This window comes from Ctenopharyngodon idella, chromosome 12 (genome assembly GCF_019924925.1).
Source record: "Ctenopharyngodon idella isolate HZGC_01 chromosome 12, HZGC01, whole genome shotgun sequence".
NCBI classification, from domain to species: domain Eukaryota; kingdom Metazoa; phylum Chordata; class Actinopteri; order Cypriniformes; family Xenocyprididae; genus Ctenopharyngodon; species Ctenopharyngodon idella.
The window spans coordinates 28355048-28369953 of record NC_067231.1 but is presented as its reverse complement, the minus strand read 5'-3'; the positions used below and the strand labels follow the sequence as shown (position 1 = coordinate 28369953).

Genomic DNA, 14906 nt, shown 5'->3' with positions numbered 1-14906 from the left:
TCATTGTTTTACCATTATTTTTTTTGTAAAGGCCATTTGACGTAGTCTGCACGTTCGCTTTCCTACGTCACGCGTGACCTTTCCAACATGATTACGTAATGCGTGGAGCATCGCAGAGCAGTGCAAGCATTTGTGATTAAAAAGTATATACATTTTTATTTTTATTTTTAGAAAATGCCCGATGGTTTCTCTAGATAAGACCCTTATTCCTTGTCTGGGATCGTGACAAGGAATAAGTGACATCGTGACATTTGGACCTTCAACTCGTTGAACCCCAGTGAAGTCCATTATATGGAGAAAAATCCTGGTTCCTCAAAAACCTTCTTTTCGACTGAAGAAAGAAAGACATACACATCTTGGATGACATGGGGGTGAGTAAATTATCAGGAAATTTGAATTCTGAAGTGAACTAATCCTTTAAGAATGTATGTTTGACATGAACATTTGTTGGGAGAGGCTGAGGGACTGAGAGGGTAAATTTGCACATTGAGATTATTAGCTGTTGATGCTGAGGTTTCTTTTTTCTAGATGAAAGGACATAGTGAATATGATGCTTATTAGAGACCCTCACACATGCATGTTCATCTTACCATCTAAATTAGGACATATTATAGACTTCTATTGCGTTTAAATAAATCACATTATTATAACCATAACTTTGTGTTTTAGAACTTTTTTAGAACATTTATGTAATTAATAAATCATTGCGATCTTTGAGGATGTTCCCAAATGCAAGTTTTATCAAATATAGGGACAGTCTTTGACTCAGATTAGATTATTAATTTGCCAGCACAGGATTCCTCTGTGACGCAGGTGTTTTACGACTGACGTCCACACAGACTTGTCATTTACACTAATGATGTGTCAATTAAGTGCTAATGTTCAGTAGGAAACTGTGCCCACAACAGCTTACAGCCTTCTGTGATTCTGTTTAATTAATCTCTTTTATTAAAAGAGAAGCTTTTACTTTATTTTGATTTGTTTTATTCTTTAGTTTTGTTGTTTTGTTTTGTTTTATTCTTTTTTTATTTTATTATTTTATTGTTTTTTTTATTTTATTTATTTTGTTTTATTTTGTTATTCTTATTTTATTTTATTCTTTTTTTGATATATATATTTTTTTATTATTTCATTTCTTAAATTATATTAATATATTTATATAATATATATTGTATATATATATATATATATATATATATATATATATATATATATATATATATTACTCTTTATATATTCTTTATTCATCTTTTTTGCCGATATAAAATGGAAAAGGTTTAGGTTCTTGGTTATAGAGTTAAATCGATGCTTTACTGATTATTAGGTACTTAATCTTACTTAATCCAACACAATATTAGTGTGGATTGATGGCCAGAATGATTTTGCGACTATGATTGAGTCAAATGTGTTTATTTTGGGGTTTTGTCATCTGTCACGGCCTGATTATGATGCCTGTTACAGCAGATATATATGATGCAACTCATACGCCATCCTCTGAAACCAAACTCACAGTCATTCACAGCTTAGAGGTGTGTGTGTGTGTGTGTGTGTGTGTGTTACTGACTGTACTCTCTCTCTCTCTCTCTCTTTCCGCAGGCCCTGTACAACTCTATTAAAAATGAAAAGCTGCAGTGGACAATGTAAGTGTGTTTTCTTCCTGCTTTCACTGATAATGTCTGGAAGGTTTAACAGTAGATGCGATGTGCTACTACCAAACTACCCACATACAAACACGAGTCAACTAATTCTGACCGCCCTTGCTGAACACGTTACCATGGTAACCATAGTTTCCTCCAATATAACACAGTTACTGTCACTATTGTAAAATCTGTAGCTATATACAGTGTTTGCTCATGCAAAAGTTGCAATACCAAGCAGCTGCCAAGGTGTTCTCAGCTGTTTTCAGCGTGTTGCTAATTTTTAGGCCTCAATTTAAGATTTATGCATTTGAATTGCATGTCAAATTTTAGAATGTAAAAACTAATAAACTTAATGTGATGCATATTTATTGAAACAGGATCTCTGCACTAACAAATCATAGCGTATTTGCATCCATTTGATTTTATTTAAATATTCATGTTTTCAAAATGCATTTATTCAAACTGCTTAGAATCAGCATAAATATGAACATGAAAGTATAAACATGATTGAAATATGGCTAACTCTGGATATTCAAGCAATATTCAGTTAGATAAAATGATTGAGATTGAAACAAATTGGATTTATTGATTAATGCATATTTAAAACATTAATTTATGAGTACTATTACAGAAATCATACCTGTTTCATTTATGCATGACGGACAAAAATGCATCATGTTAAGTTTAATTAGTTTATGTTAAAACTGTGTAATCCAAATGAATGGAAATTCTATATGCATTTCAAATACATAAATCTTAAATATGTTTTGAGTGTATGTGGTCCTCTATGATTTTGTGCCGTCTAGATATTCAGTATATCATCTAGCAGGCTGAAATTGCATGTTTGATCGCTTGGAAAGTAATTTCTTTGTTTAATGGTGATGCTTTATAACCGTAATAATTGTGATATGATTGCTATTGTAAATGTTCACAAGGCTGAAAGAGACAAGAGTGATGTCATAGAGGGAAAACAGTTCTAAACAGTGAAACAAAATGCCGTTTATATGCGAGTTGTTTGCTAGAAACAATAGTGTGTCAGAGCTGGCTCTATATTCACACTCACCAATTAAAGACCCTGGCTTTCCGAGCGCCGTTGCTATGGTTACGGCTCCATGGATACCGCTGCATAGTTACCGCTCGGCTCCGTTCTGTTCTGTCGATATGAATTCACCCCCTCCCTCTCTCTCTCTCTCACACACACACACACACGCAGAGCCCTAACCTTGTTCTCATGTACAGCACTCATCCACGCGCCCACACACACACCGCAACGCTCTTGAAAGGGTCCCGTTTGCATCCTGAGCAAAGGTGAACCCACAGACTCCTACTGCAGCTCCCAAAATAGCCTCATCTGTCCCTCCCTGAGCTCATGAACAAGAGCGCAGCAGAGAAACGCCGGTCCACCCGCATCCAGAGGCTAAAACTTTGATTCTGGGATCTTGTACATGTGTTTTTATGCCTTGTGAACTAAAACATTCAGTTTCTGTGGCGCATTGAGCACTATTTTTAATAATTCACTGTAGCAGCGTCTAGCTGGCTGGTATAGATTAGTTTTTGTCGAAATTGTGACAATGACTTGATAGTTTGGACGCATTGGGTTGAGAATGATAAACAAATCTGGATTATTTTGCATTTGATGTCTTTGTTGTCTATAGCAAAAGCTTTATAGCTGTCATTAGACGAATTGAGACGAATTGAGAATCACAATTTTTTGTTTTGGAGCTCATGATTCTCCCACAATTCTGAACAGACAACTAAACAAAATAACATCTAATTTACTAGAGGTTCTGACAAAATGTTAATTGCTGCAGTCTATTTGAAAATGTTTAATTAATCTGAATGAATTATTTAAAAAAAAAAAAAAAAAAAAGCTGTTGAATGAACAATTCAATGACTCACTTATAAATACTTTACTTGTTTCATTACTAAATGAAATGGCGTTTTTAAACAAACCTCTTGAATGAATGATTAATGACTCACTCATAAGACTTCACTTGTTTCATTACTGGATGAATCAGCATTTTTGAACAAATCTCATGAATGAATGATTCAGTGACTCACTCATAAAGACTTCACTTGTTTCATTACTAAATGAAATGGCGTTTTTAAACAAACCTCTTGAATGAGTGATTCAATGACTCACTCATAAAGACTTCACTTGTTTCATTACTGGATGAATTAGCGTTTTTGAACAAATCTCTTGAATGAATGATTCAATGACTCACTCAAAAATACTTCAGTTGTTCCATTACTAGATGAATCAGCGTTTTTGAACGAATCTCTTGAATGAACAATTCAATGACTCACTCATAAATACTTCACTTGTTTCATTACTGGATGAATCAGTGTTTTTGACGAATCTCTTGAATGAACAATTCAGTGACTCACTCATAAATACTTATCTTGTTTCATTACTGGATGAAACAGTGTTTTTGAAACAAATCTCTTGAATGAATGATTCAATGACTCACTCATTAAGACGTCACTTGTTTCATTACTGGATGAAACAACGCTTTTTAATGAATCTCTTGAATGAATGATTCAATGACTTACTCATAAAAACTTCACTTGTTTCATTACTGGATGAATTAGCATTTTTGAACAAATCTCTTGAATGAATGATTCAATGACTCGTTTAAAAATACTTGTTTCATTTGAGATGCATTGGCTCTTCGCAGACCGATTGGCTCATGACATCAAAGTACCGCAAGAGCAATTCAATAGTATGAGTCGTATGCTCTCCAAACACTCTCGCGGTCTGCGCAGCGCCGATGCATCTCGAACAAGCCTATCACTGGATGAATAGTGTTTTTGAACAAATCTCTTGAATGAATGATTCAGTGACTCAATCATAAATACTTCACTTGTTTCATTACTAGATGAATCAGTGTTTTTGAACGAATCTCTTGAATTAATGATTCGGTGACTCAATCATAAATACTTCACTTGTTTCATTACTGGATGAATCAGGGTTTTTGAACGAATCTCTTGAATGAATGATTCAATGACTCAATCATAAATACTTGTTTCATTACTGGATGAAACAGCGTTTTTGAATGAATCTATTGAATGTATGATTCAGTGACTCACTCATAAATCTTTTACTTGTTTCATTACTGGGTGAACCAGCATTTTTTAACAAATCTCTTGAATGAATAATGTAACAATGTAATTGATACAATCTTTATTTGAAGCATCAAATTACTTTCAAAAGGTAATTTCCTCTATTTTGATCGCTTTCGTAGACATCAGTGTTTATACCCGAACTATAAACTTTTATCCCAGCACTTCTTTAATAATATGAATATTTGTAACACAGGTATAATGATGCTTGTGTGGTTGAAAAGACTGTTTGTGAAGCTGCTTCATAGCTATGCATGTCAACAGGGTCTCTCTGGATCACCAGCAGCGCAAACGCAGATCTGAATGTTGCTGTGATTTTGTCAAAGGTTTAATAGACTCATGTAGGAATCATGTAGGAATGAGATTGCGTGGGTGTTTGAATTGAGATCTTTTAATAATTAATCATGGAGCTCTAGCTGCCATAATAGATTAATTCTGATTGGTCACTGGTGTGTTTGAGCAGTAAAAAAATGTATAATGTGTGCTAAACCTTTCACATAAGTGCAATTTCGAATTGACTCAAAACTACTAATGACTGGAGTAAAAAGTAGTTTTGATAGCATATAATAAAGGCTATACGTTAATATTGTAATGATGTTGAAGTGTTCATCTTGTTTGTTTTCTATGTGGTAATGGACTATTTTTATTTACGGAAGGTTTAATATATTTAATGTCCATTTATTGATTTGTTAAGTAACCATATAATAAGTGGGACAATATTCAGTCAGATGGTCATTATCACAAAAAATAAACCCCTTTAGGGTTGTTCAGGTTCTCTGCATTTTCTTTTGGGGATCATTCAAGGTTTACTTCTATTTAAAATGTAATTTATTCCTGTGATGAACAGCTGAATTTTCAGTCTTCAGTGTCACATGATCCTTCAGAAATCATTCTAATATGCTGATTGTTGAAAATGGTTTTGCTGCTTCATATTTTTGTGGAAACACCCGCAGAATAAACCCGCTGTTCCTCAGCCAGGAGTGTTAATGAACTGTTATTGCCCGACACGAGACTCTTATACTCTGCATTCATCACAATGTCACAAAATGATCAATATTCAAGTAATTTTTCCCGGTCTGAGAGGGAGAAAAAGAAGAGAGATGGGACAGATAAAGACAGATTCTAGAGGGATGGAGCATTGATAGAGGAAGGGGAATAAAGCTGTTTACTGACACTGAGGAGGAAAAACAGGGAACACAAGACAGTAGACACGTTTCACACGTATCTGTTTAGCTCTTGTAAGAATACAAAGGAAGCAACGTTGAAACTAAAAGATGGACATTTGCATTGTGAGAGCATGACAGTTTACAGTATGTTAGAGAGTGTGTGTGTGTGTGTGTGAGCATACAGATGATCAATCTAAATGTGAGAATCGTTCTCTCCTCAACAGGCGCTCCTGTTTTCCCAGCGTGCCGCTCTCTGAATCTAATCATTCTGCCCTTTCCTGATTATATGTTTCACCCTGGTGTCTGTTCATTTCCTCTCTCTCTCTCTCTCCCCCACACACACTATTTCTGTCTTCTAGTGCTGGACGATATATGGAAAATTCACAATATATTCATTTTTGCCAATATAAAATTTCATAATTTGAATGCACTTTAGTTTTTTCCATTAATTTTCCTGCAGAATGCTACAGTATTTCGTAGGGGTGTAACAGTACTCTCATGTCACGATTCGATACATATTGCGATACTGAACTCATGATACAATATTATTGCGATACTCGAAGACATATGGTAAAAGGTTAAGAAAAAACTGCACTATTGATTGAAATGCTACATTTAGTATTGGTGGTTGAACTGAATAGGGTGAACTATGCACAATACATATAGTCACTATACACGACTCCACGATACATATTGTTGCATTTTTGTATTGCGATATATTGTGACACGATATATTGGTACACCCGTAATATTAATTAGATTTCTTCAGACATTTTTAGTGACATTTAGAACACTTCAGCAGATTTTTTTTAAATAGTTTTACTGATTTAAACACATTTATAAAATTCAGCATTGAAAGTTTGACATTCAATTCATCTTCTTGAATCAGTAACTGTTTGTTACAATGATTTAATTCAATTATTTACAGTCTCCATGTGGCTTTACGTGTTGGAGACTGTAAGAAACACCTTAGCGTTATAATTACAAATGTTACAATTTTAAAATGTTGTAATATTAAAGTGTATTAACCTGTTGACATCCATTATATCCATTCTTTGGCTCAATGTCAACCTTTTTGTTTACACTAACATTCAAAAGTTTGGGGTCGGTAAGATTTTTTTGTTTTTGAAAGAAGCTTTCTCTCACCAAGGCTGAATTTATTTGATCTAAAATACAGTAAAAATAGTGAAATATTTTTAGAATTTAAAGTAACTGTTTTCTATGTGAATATATTGTAAACTGTAATTTATTCCTGTGATCAAAGCTGAATTTTCAGCATCATTACTCCAGTCTTCAGTGTCACATGATCCTTCAGAAATCATTCTAATATGATGATTTGATGCTCAAGAAACATTTCTGATTATTATCAATGTTGAAAACAGTTGTGCTGCTTCATATTTTTGTGGAAACTTTTTTTTTCAGGATTTTTTTGATGAACAAAGTTCAAAAGAACAGCATTTACTTGAAATACAAATCTTTTGTAACGTTATAAATGTCTTTATAGTCAATTTTTTGACAATTTAAAGTGTCCTTTGCTAAATAAAAGTATTAATTTCTTAAAAACAATAATGGAAACAATAAATAAATAAAAGTTGAGTTGTACATTGAATATCGTCAAAAGGCTAAAAAATGTTTAGTTTCTTTAGCTGTATCACTCAGCCCTGCCTTCTAAAAAATGCTGGGTTGTTTCAACCCATGTTTGGGTCAAATATGGACAAACCCAACCGTTGGTTTAAGCCACAATGATTGGGCTTGTCTATCTCCTTCTTTCTTTCTCTCATGCATCTCATTGTGTTTCATCTCAGGTGCGGATCTCTTCTTCTCGTCCTGTACTGTGGGTGTGAGCTGGAGTCTGCTGTGTGATTAGTGTCATTAGTCTCTCTGTGTTTCATGAAATCACGTCTGGAGTCAGGCCGTGAGCGTCTCGCGAGCACCATCAGTCCTGCTGTAATGGCTCTGGCTAAATTTATTCTTTAGGTTGCGTTTTTTTCCCCCTCCAGTCCTCCGACCGTCGCTCTCGCTCTCTCTCTCTGTTTCTCTTTTGTGCCGACAGTTACCAGGCAACAGGCTTGAAGTTTTATGCACATGCTCAGTGCGAGACTGATTGACCAATGTTTTTCACCCATTTTAGAGCAGCGCACACATAGTCGGTTTCTTATTGTGTCATTTGAATGCTGTTTTATGAAAGCGGTGTTGTCTTGTGATCGTTTCAGAACATCAGAAAATGCATCAAAAGACCATTCTGACATCTGAGAGTTTCCCTATTAGAATTATCTGAAGTAATGAGAGTAGTGAATGCATGTGCAAAAGAAAACCATTGCTATGCAGTTTCTAAGGTGTTCTGAAGAGGTTTTATTGCATAGTTATTACAGTAGGTACAGTTAAAGACAGTGTTTAGAGCTCTTGTGTATTTAGTAGCAACAACATTTTGGGAAAGAAACTGTTTTTCTATGTTTTTGTAGTCATGGTGGCTGGTTAGCTGCTGGTTTGTGGAGGTGAGTTGAAGGTTTTTGGGCTGTTTGGGGCACCATATCTCATGATTTCCAGGTTGGCTTCTTGCAGGGACTCGGTCGAGCGTCTCTCCCCTGAGAAACATCACGCGGACGGGACGGCAGTGTGATGTGTGTCCTTTCTCCGAGAAAGACACCATTAAAGGGGTCTTTTAACTGACCTCAGACAATCGAAGTGTGTGTTCACAAGAAATATTACACCTCTGAGTGTACTGAATGTGGCGAGAGACCTCATAAAACAGCCAAGAAAGACAGGAACATTCACACATACACACTCCTGCTTTTAAAGGGCTTGTGCTTGACATTTTATTTCAAGAAACATAAATATGTTTTAATAGCTTTAGTTTTTGTGTTAGTTTCAGTTAAAGATAATAACATGCTCTGAAGTTCACTTGAAATGTTGGTCAGGGTTTCTTCTTCATGGTCATTTCCACCTGATTTTTGCATCTGTTCCTTTAAGACATCTATATGTAAATGAGCTGTTTTGATATGGCTATTCTAGCATCGTGCATCACTTAATAGGCGTTGATATGTAAATCCAGGTGGTCATATGTTCAAATCAACATGAAGTGGCATTCATAGCCTGATTTGCTTGCCTAATGTGGAATATTTCCAAATGAAAAAGGATTTTTACAGGGGGAAAAAAAAAGCTAGGTTGGGTCTGTGAAGTTTCAGCTCAAAATACCTCACAGATCATTTATTATAGCTTGTCAAATTTGCCCCAATTTGGGTGAGAGCAAAAACACGCCATTTTGTGTGTCTCTTTAAATGCAAATGAGCTGCTGCTCCCGGCCCCCTTTCCAGAAGAGGGCGGAGCCTTAACAGCTCGCGCTTCGGTTGCTCAACAACAACAAAGCTGGAGAATCTCACGCAGCCAAAATGAGGATTGTCAGTAACGGTGTACAGCCTTACTCAGGAAGAAGTTACAACTTTTAGACGTTTCTGAATGGTTAGTGGATAAATGTATGTAGTTGCTGTGGAGTTGACTCAACTCATCGACTAGCATGTGCCGTCATGTTAATCTTTTGTGCAAATCCAGCGTTGAATTGACCCTCGTTTGTGAAGCAGTCCGGCGTAAAATGACTGCATGTCAACAACACTCTACTACAACAACTCTTCCTCTTCTCTAAAGCAGCCCAACATGACCTCACCCCCTTTATTGTGTGTTCCCGGGGGCGGGGTTTATGTAAATTTTGGGGTTTGTGATGTCACCAACCCAGATAGAAGCTTGTTGTAGTCCTTGCCAGCTGTATGGTGTAGTCCTGTAAAAGAAAATATCTCCCTTTGCATTGAACTTTGAGCGTCGTAACTTTGCAGATGTTGTTTATGCTCAAACAGCAACATTACACACTAACTAAAGTTAAAAAAAAGTGCAATCATAATAAAGGACCATTTTAATGACTCGTTTCCATTGAGCGGTACAGTTCGGTTCAGTTCAGTACAGTTTGGTACGGTTCGGAACGGTACACCGCCAGCAGTACCCTTACTTGATAGGCGTGGTCTAGACGGAAAGTAGCGATTGACGTCATTCTCGCACGAAGAAGAAAACAACACCGTAAACAACAACGGATACAGCAGATCTTGTTCTTGCTTCTCGGCTTGAGGCTGTCTGTCACAAGAAGAAGACAAGCTGACATTTGCCGCTGGTTTAGATGTCTCTTTAGTGGTTAAAACAAGATATCATTCATCTTGTGTATAATGGGCAATCTTTGGTCTCGTGAATTTATAATTTGTTCCCAGGCAAATCGTTTTGTCTGAGGCCAAAGTGAAGTTTAATAACTTTATATATTTATTTAACTTTACCGTTGCGCTGACTTTGTACGTTTGACTGAATTGTTTGCTTGTCTTTATTTCTTATTGTATAGCTTCTCATACTTTATACTTATACTTTTATAATGGTTATTATTGATAATTAAAATTGACTTTTAACAAAAAGAGAGGGTTGTTTTGTCTTATTTCATTTTATTATAGGCTACATAAACAGTGAAGATAATCAGAGTACATATGCACATATTGCCTGAACCACACATTAATAGGTTTTATATTTTTTAAATGAAAACGAAAAGAGGCAGGGTTGTGTTTTATATTTTGTTTTGTTATATAGCCTACATGAAGTGAAGATAATCAATGCACGCGTTGCCTGAACCACATTTGTGTGGCGCTTCTTGTGTTGTCATTCCCCTTGTAGCACGTGCAAGTGACGATTCTCTGTCAACCAATCAACGTTCTGCAGAGTGTAGCTCCACCCTTTTGGTACGGTACTATCCTCCTTGGTACCCCAACGGAATGGTCCCAAAAAAGTGGTATGGTACAGAATTAGGGTACCATTCACAACTTTTGACAATGGAAACAGCAAAAATTACAGTACCGTAATGTACTGAACCGAACCGTTCTGCTCAGTGGAAACGAGCCATAAGTGTCCCCGACTAAGCAAGCCAGAGGTGAAAGTGGCAAGGAGAAAACCTTGGGAGAAACCAGGCCAGTTCTCCTCTGGCCAACAAACAAACAGTGCATGATTATTATTCAGGCAGCATTACAGGTCAGAAGTTAGATTGTGTATCAGTAGCATTCTAATATTCATCCAGTTCCTTTTGATTGAAGATCAGATTCATCATGCCGGTATGGAGCCGAAGCTAGCCATAGGGGTCTGTGCGGAGGACCTGTCTGGTTCTCGTGGTCCTTGCTGAGGATCTGTGTCGATGGCTTTCGTGTTGACGAGGCCTTCACAAGGGATTGTCTAGTAGAAACAGTCTATGCTGACATTCAGGGCTGAGATGAGGTCGTGTCTAGGTGCAGGTCCAGCATCTGATCTGGATATGGACCGGATCCGGCTGACTACGGTAACCTCGGGATAAACGGAGAGACTAATATTAGCGTAGATGCCATTCTTGTTATGATGTAGCAAGTACATCGGGTGTTATGGGAGGTGTTCCTTGTTCCGGCTGACCTAATTTATGCAGCCTAACAATCATTTAACTGATTTGAATAATATAAATTGATAATGTGTTATGTGTATGCCAGGTTAAAGAGATGTGTTTTTAGTCTAGATTTAAAGGATTAGTTCACTTTCAAATTAAAGTTTCTGATATTTTACTCACCCCCATGTCATCCAAGATGTTCATGTCTTTCTTTCTTCAGTTGAAAAGAAATGAAGGTTTTTGAGGAAAACATTCCAGGATTTTTCTCCATATAGTGGACTTCAATGGCCAAATAATCAAAATTACAGTTTCAGTGCAGCTTCAAAGGGCTTTAAACGATACCAGACGAGGAATAAGGGTCTTATCTAGAGAAACCATCACTCATTTTCTAAAAAAAAATTAAAATTTTATACATTTTAACCATAAATGCTCATCTTGAACTAGCTCTCTTCTTCATCTCTATTTGATTTCCAGCGGTGTAGATGCTGCTAAGTGTATTACTGCCCTCCACAGGTCAAAGTTTGAACTGAATTGTCATATACAATATGCTAGTGCAAGTATATAACAATTAGTTCAAACTTTGACCTGTGGAGGGCAGTAATACACTTAGCAGTGTCTACACTGTGGGAATTCTAATAGAGAAGAAGAAGAAGAAGAGAGCGCTAGTTCAAGATGAGCATTTATGGTTAAAATGTATAAAATTGTAATTTTTTTTTTTAGAAAATGAGTGATGGTTTCTCTAGATAAGACCCTTATTCCTCGTCTGGTATCGTTTAAAGCCCTTTGAAGCTGCACTGAAACTGTAATTTTGACCTTCAACCGTTTGGAGGCCATTGAAGTACACTATATGGAGAAAAATCCTGGAATGTTTTCATCAAAAACCTTCATTTCTTTTCGACTGAAGAGAGAAGGACATGGACATCTTGGATGACATGGGGGTGAGTAAATTATCAGGAAATTTTAATTTGAAAGTGAACTAATCCTTTAAACTGACAGAGTGTGTCTGCTTCCCGAACAATGCTAGGAAGTCTATTCCAGAGTTTGGGTGCTAAATAGGAACAGGATCTACCACCTGCGGTTGATTTTGTTATTCTAGGTATATCAACTGGCCTGAATTCTGAGATCGCAGTAGACATGAAAGACTATAATGCGCTAAGAGCTCGCTCAGGTACTGGGGAGCTAAACCATTTAGTGCTTTGTAAGTAATTAGCAAGATTTTAAAATGTATGCATGACAAATAAAGTTATTGTCTCCTAAAAAAAAAATACTCAATTCTGAACTGAAACGAATCGACAGCAATTCCAGTCTCACTTCCTGTTACTTGCCTACATAACAATGTAACAAATTTGCATAATGACAGCCTTTGGCTTTCATTGGCTGCCTGGAAACATCGTCTACTTTGCGCCGCCCTCAAACACCTGTAGTTGTAGAGTAGAGTTTGGCTCACGTTGTCGACATGTCAGGAAGACGCTGTTTTCAGCGCTCTGAATCTACTTTGCATGCACTTCCAAAGGTTGAGGACTCGCGCTGGAATTGATATGGTAAAACCGACCATTGTCAATGTTCGTATCACAGTGTATAAAGTGCTGAGGAAGATCCGGAGCTGAAATTCAGATATGGTAATGAGGGTATGGTTTCTGACATATGTTGTAAATCAGGGGTGTCCAAACTCGGTCCTGGAGGGCCACTGTCCTGCAGAATTTAGCTCCAACTTGCCTCAACTCACCTGCCTGGAAGTTTCTAGTATGCCTAGTAAGACCTTGATTAGCTGGTTCAGGTGTGTTTAATTGGGAGTGGAGCTAAACTTTGCAGGACAGTGGCCCTCCAGGAGCAGGATTGGACACCCCTGTTGTAAGCAGTCGACCAATGGCAACAGACTGGATCATCTGACCAATCAGAGCAGAGTAGACCAATCACAACAGTGGTACGTTCGAGCTCAAACCGGTGCGCAACGTTTTTCTACGGTATCCGGGTTGAACGACATGTTTCCTGGAAACGACGTGCAATGGGGTTTGAGATACGTTTTCTCTTGTTTGGTGGGTGTGTCAAAAATGTCAGCCCAATCAGCAGCAACATGTATATAAACCATGGGGTATTAAAGAGACAGCTCGCAAAATTGGTCCAAGTAAAGTCGTTTACAAATGTGTCCGCTGCAGCTCGGAATATGCAACAATTGTAGATTTAGAAGACATGTTTGTCGTAAGAGTTTTATAGTAAAAATATAGCATATGAATTATTCAAAAAGAACACAAAGAATGGCCTTCTCAGATGCCAACTCTTGCGTCATCAGAACAGGGTGTTCAACGCACCACCGTTTCCTTTTAAAAAACGTTTTGCAACGTTTTGTCGGGGCTGAACGTCGGGGCTGAGCCATCTGACCAATCAGAGTAGACCAATCACAACAGACTGGGCCATCTGACCAATCAGAGCAGAGTAGGCTCTCTGAAAGGAGGGGTTAAGAGAGACAAAATCATTCTTTGTTCTTTGAAGAAACCGTTTTCAGACTCTTTGAGAAATGAGGTGATGCTGCAATTTATATTATGAGAAAATTAAAGTGTTTTTGACCTTGGATGCCTGTAAACTTATTGTAGGAGACTCTGAAACAAAATTAGATACCTTTAAAATAGCATAATAGGGGCACTTTAAAGCATGTCTTAAAAGTATATTGAACACTTCAGTTTCCAAAAATAAAATCGATCTTTCATGGTATGAGGGCTTTAAAACACCCTTCCATTTAACCCTACGGTAGGCTCGCAGTGGCATACGATAATTGTCTGGCCTGTACGATCGAGCCTTTGATCTGATTTCTGCAGTGAAGCGCAGCTGCCGAGAGCATCAGACCTCTGGTGGCAGATGTGAGTGAGAAACCCGCTGGGAAGAGCACTTTACTTCAACACGCGCTCGATCGATACTGTCTGCCTCACTCTGGGGGATTTACGATCGGCAGGAGTGAAGTGGAGAGGGAAAACTGTCGGAGGAATATACTTTTATTCACTCTAGGCGGGATGCACAGCAGGACAGGCCCAAAATATCACACCGAGTCTGACAGAGGGCTGGATTCAAACCCCCATAGTCTTTAAACACCAAACACATGGCGGAGGTGGATTTCTTTCCACAGTTACTGCAATAGAAAGAACACTAGAACGAACATTAAAAGGAAAATATGAGGTTCCTCAATATAGTTTTGTACTAATTCCAGGGCATGGTAAAAATGACACAATGTTTATCACGAATGCTGTGAGATCACTTTGTTTTGTACTCCTCTTTTATGCACTTCTTCCTGTTTTGTACTTTATTTTCTTTTTTGTTTGTCTGTTTCCTCCCTCAGCGATGAAGAAGAGTTACGTAAGTCGTTTTCGGAGCTGGGAGAGCAGCGAGGGGAATCAAACTCCAGAGGAATGAAGCGGACGGGCAGCGGTTTAGTTTCTCCATCTGGTGCACTTCTCTATAAAACAGGTTTCTTGGTGAGGAAGGTCCACGCTGACTGTGACGGAAAGAGAAGTGAGTGTTGAAAAGAACACAAAATTCCGAGATTATTTCACATCCCTT

At 37.5% G+C, this 14906-nt stretch overlaps 1 protein-coding gene across 4 annotated transcripts in view; it reads left to right on the top strand.

Moving 5' to 3' along the window:
- LOC127523251 (PH and SEC7 domain-containing protein 1) overlaps positions 1-14906 on the top strand; it is an 81388-nt gene that overhangs the window by 58482 nt on the left and 8000 nt on the right. For all 4 annotated transcript variants that reach the window (XR_007932837.1, XM_051913760.1, XM_051913759.1 and 1 more), the window contains 2 exons: positions 1597-1640; positions 14686-14858. Coding sequence is in view for 3 of the 4 variants with exons in the window: in XM_051913760.1 (XP_051769720.1) it covers positions 1597-1640; positions 14686-14858 (217 nt within the window). In the remaining variant the exon portion in view is untranslated. The remainder of the gene's footprint in view (positions 1-1596; positions 1641-14685; positions 14859-14906) is intronic.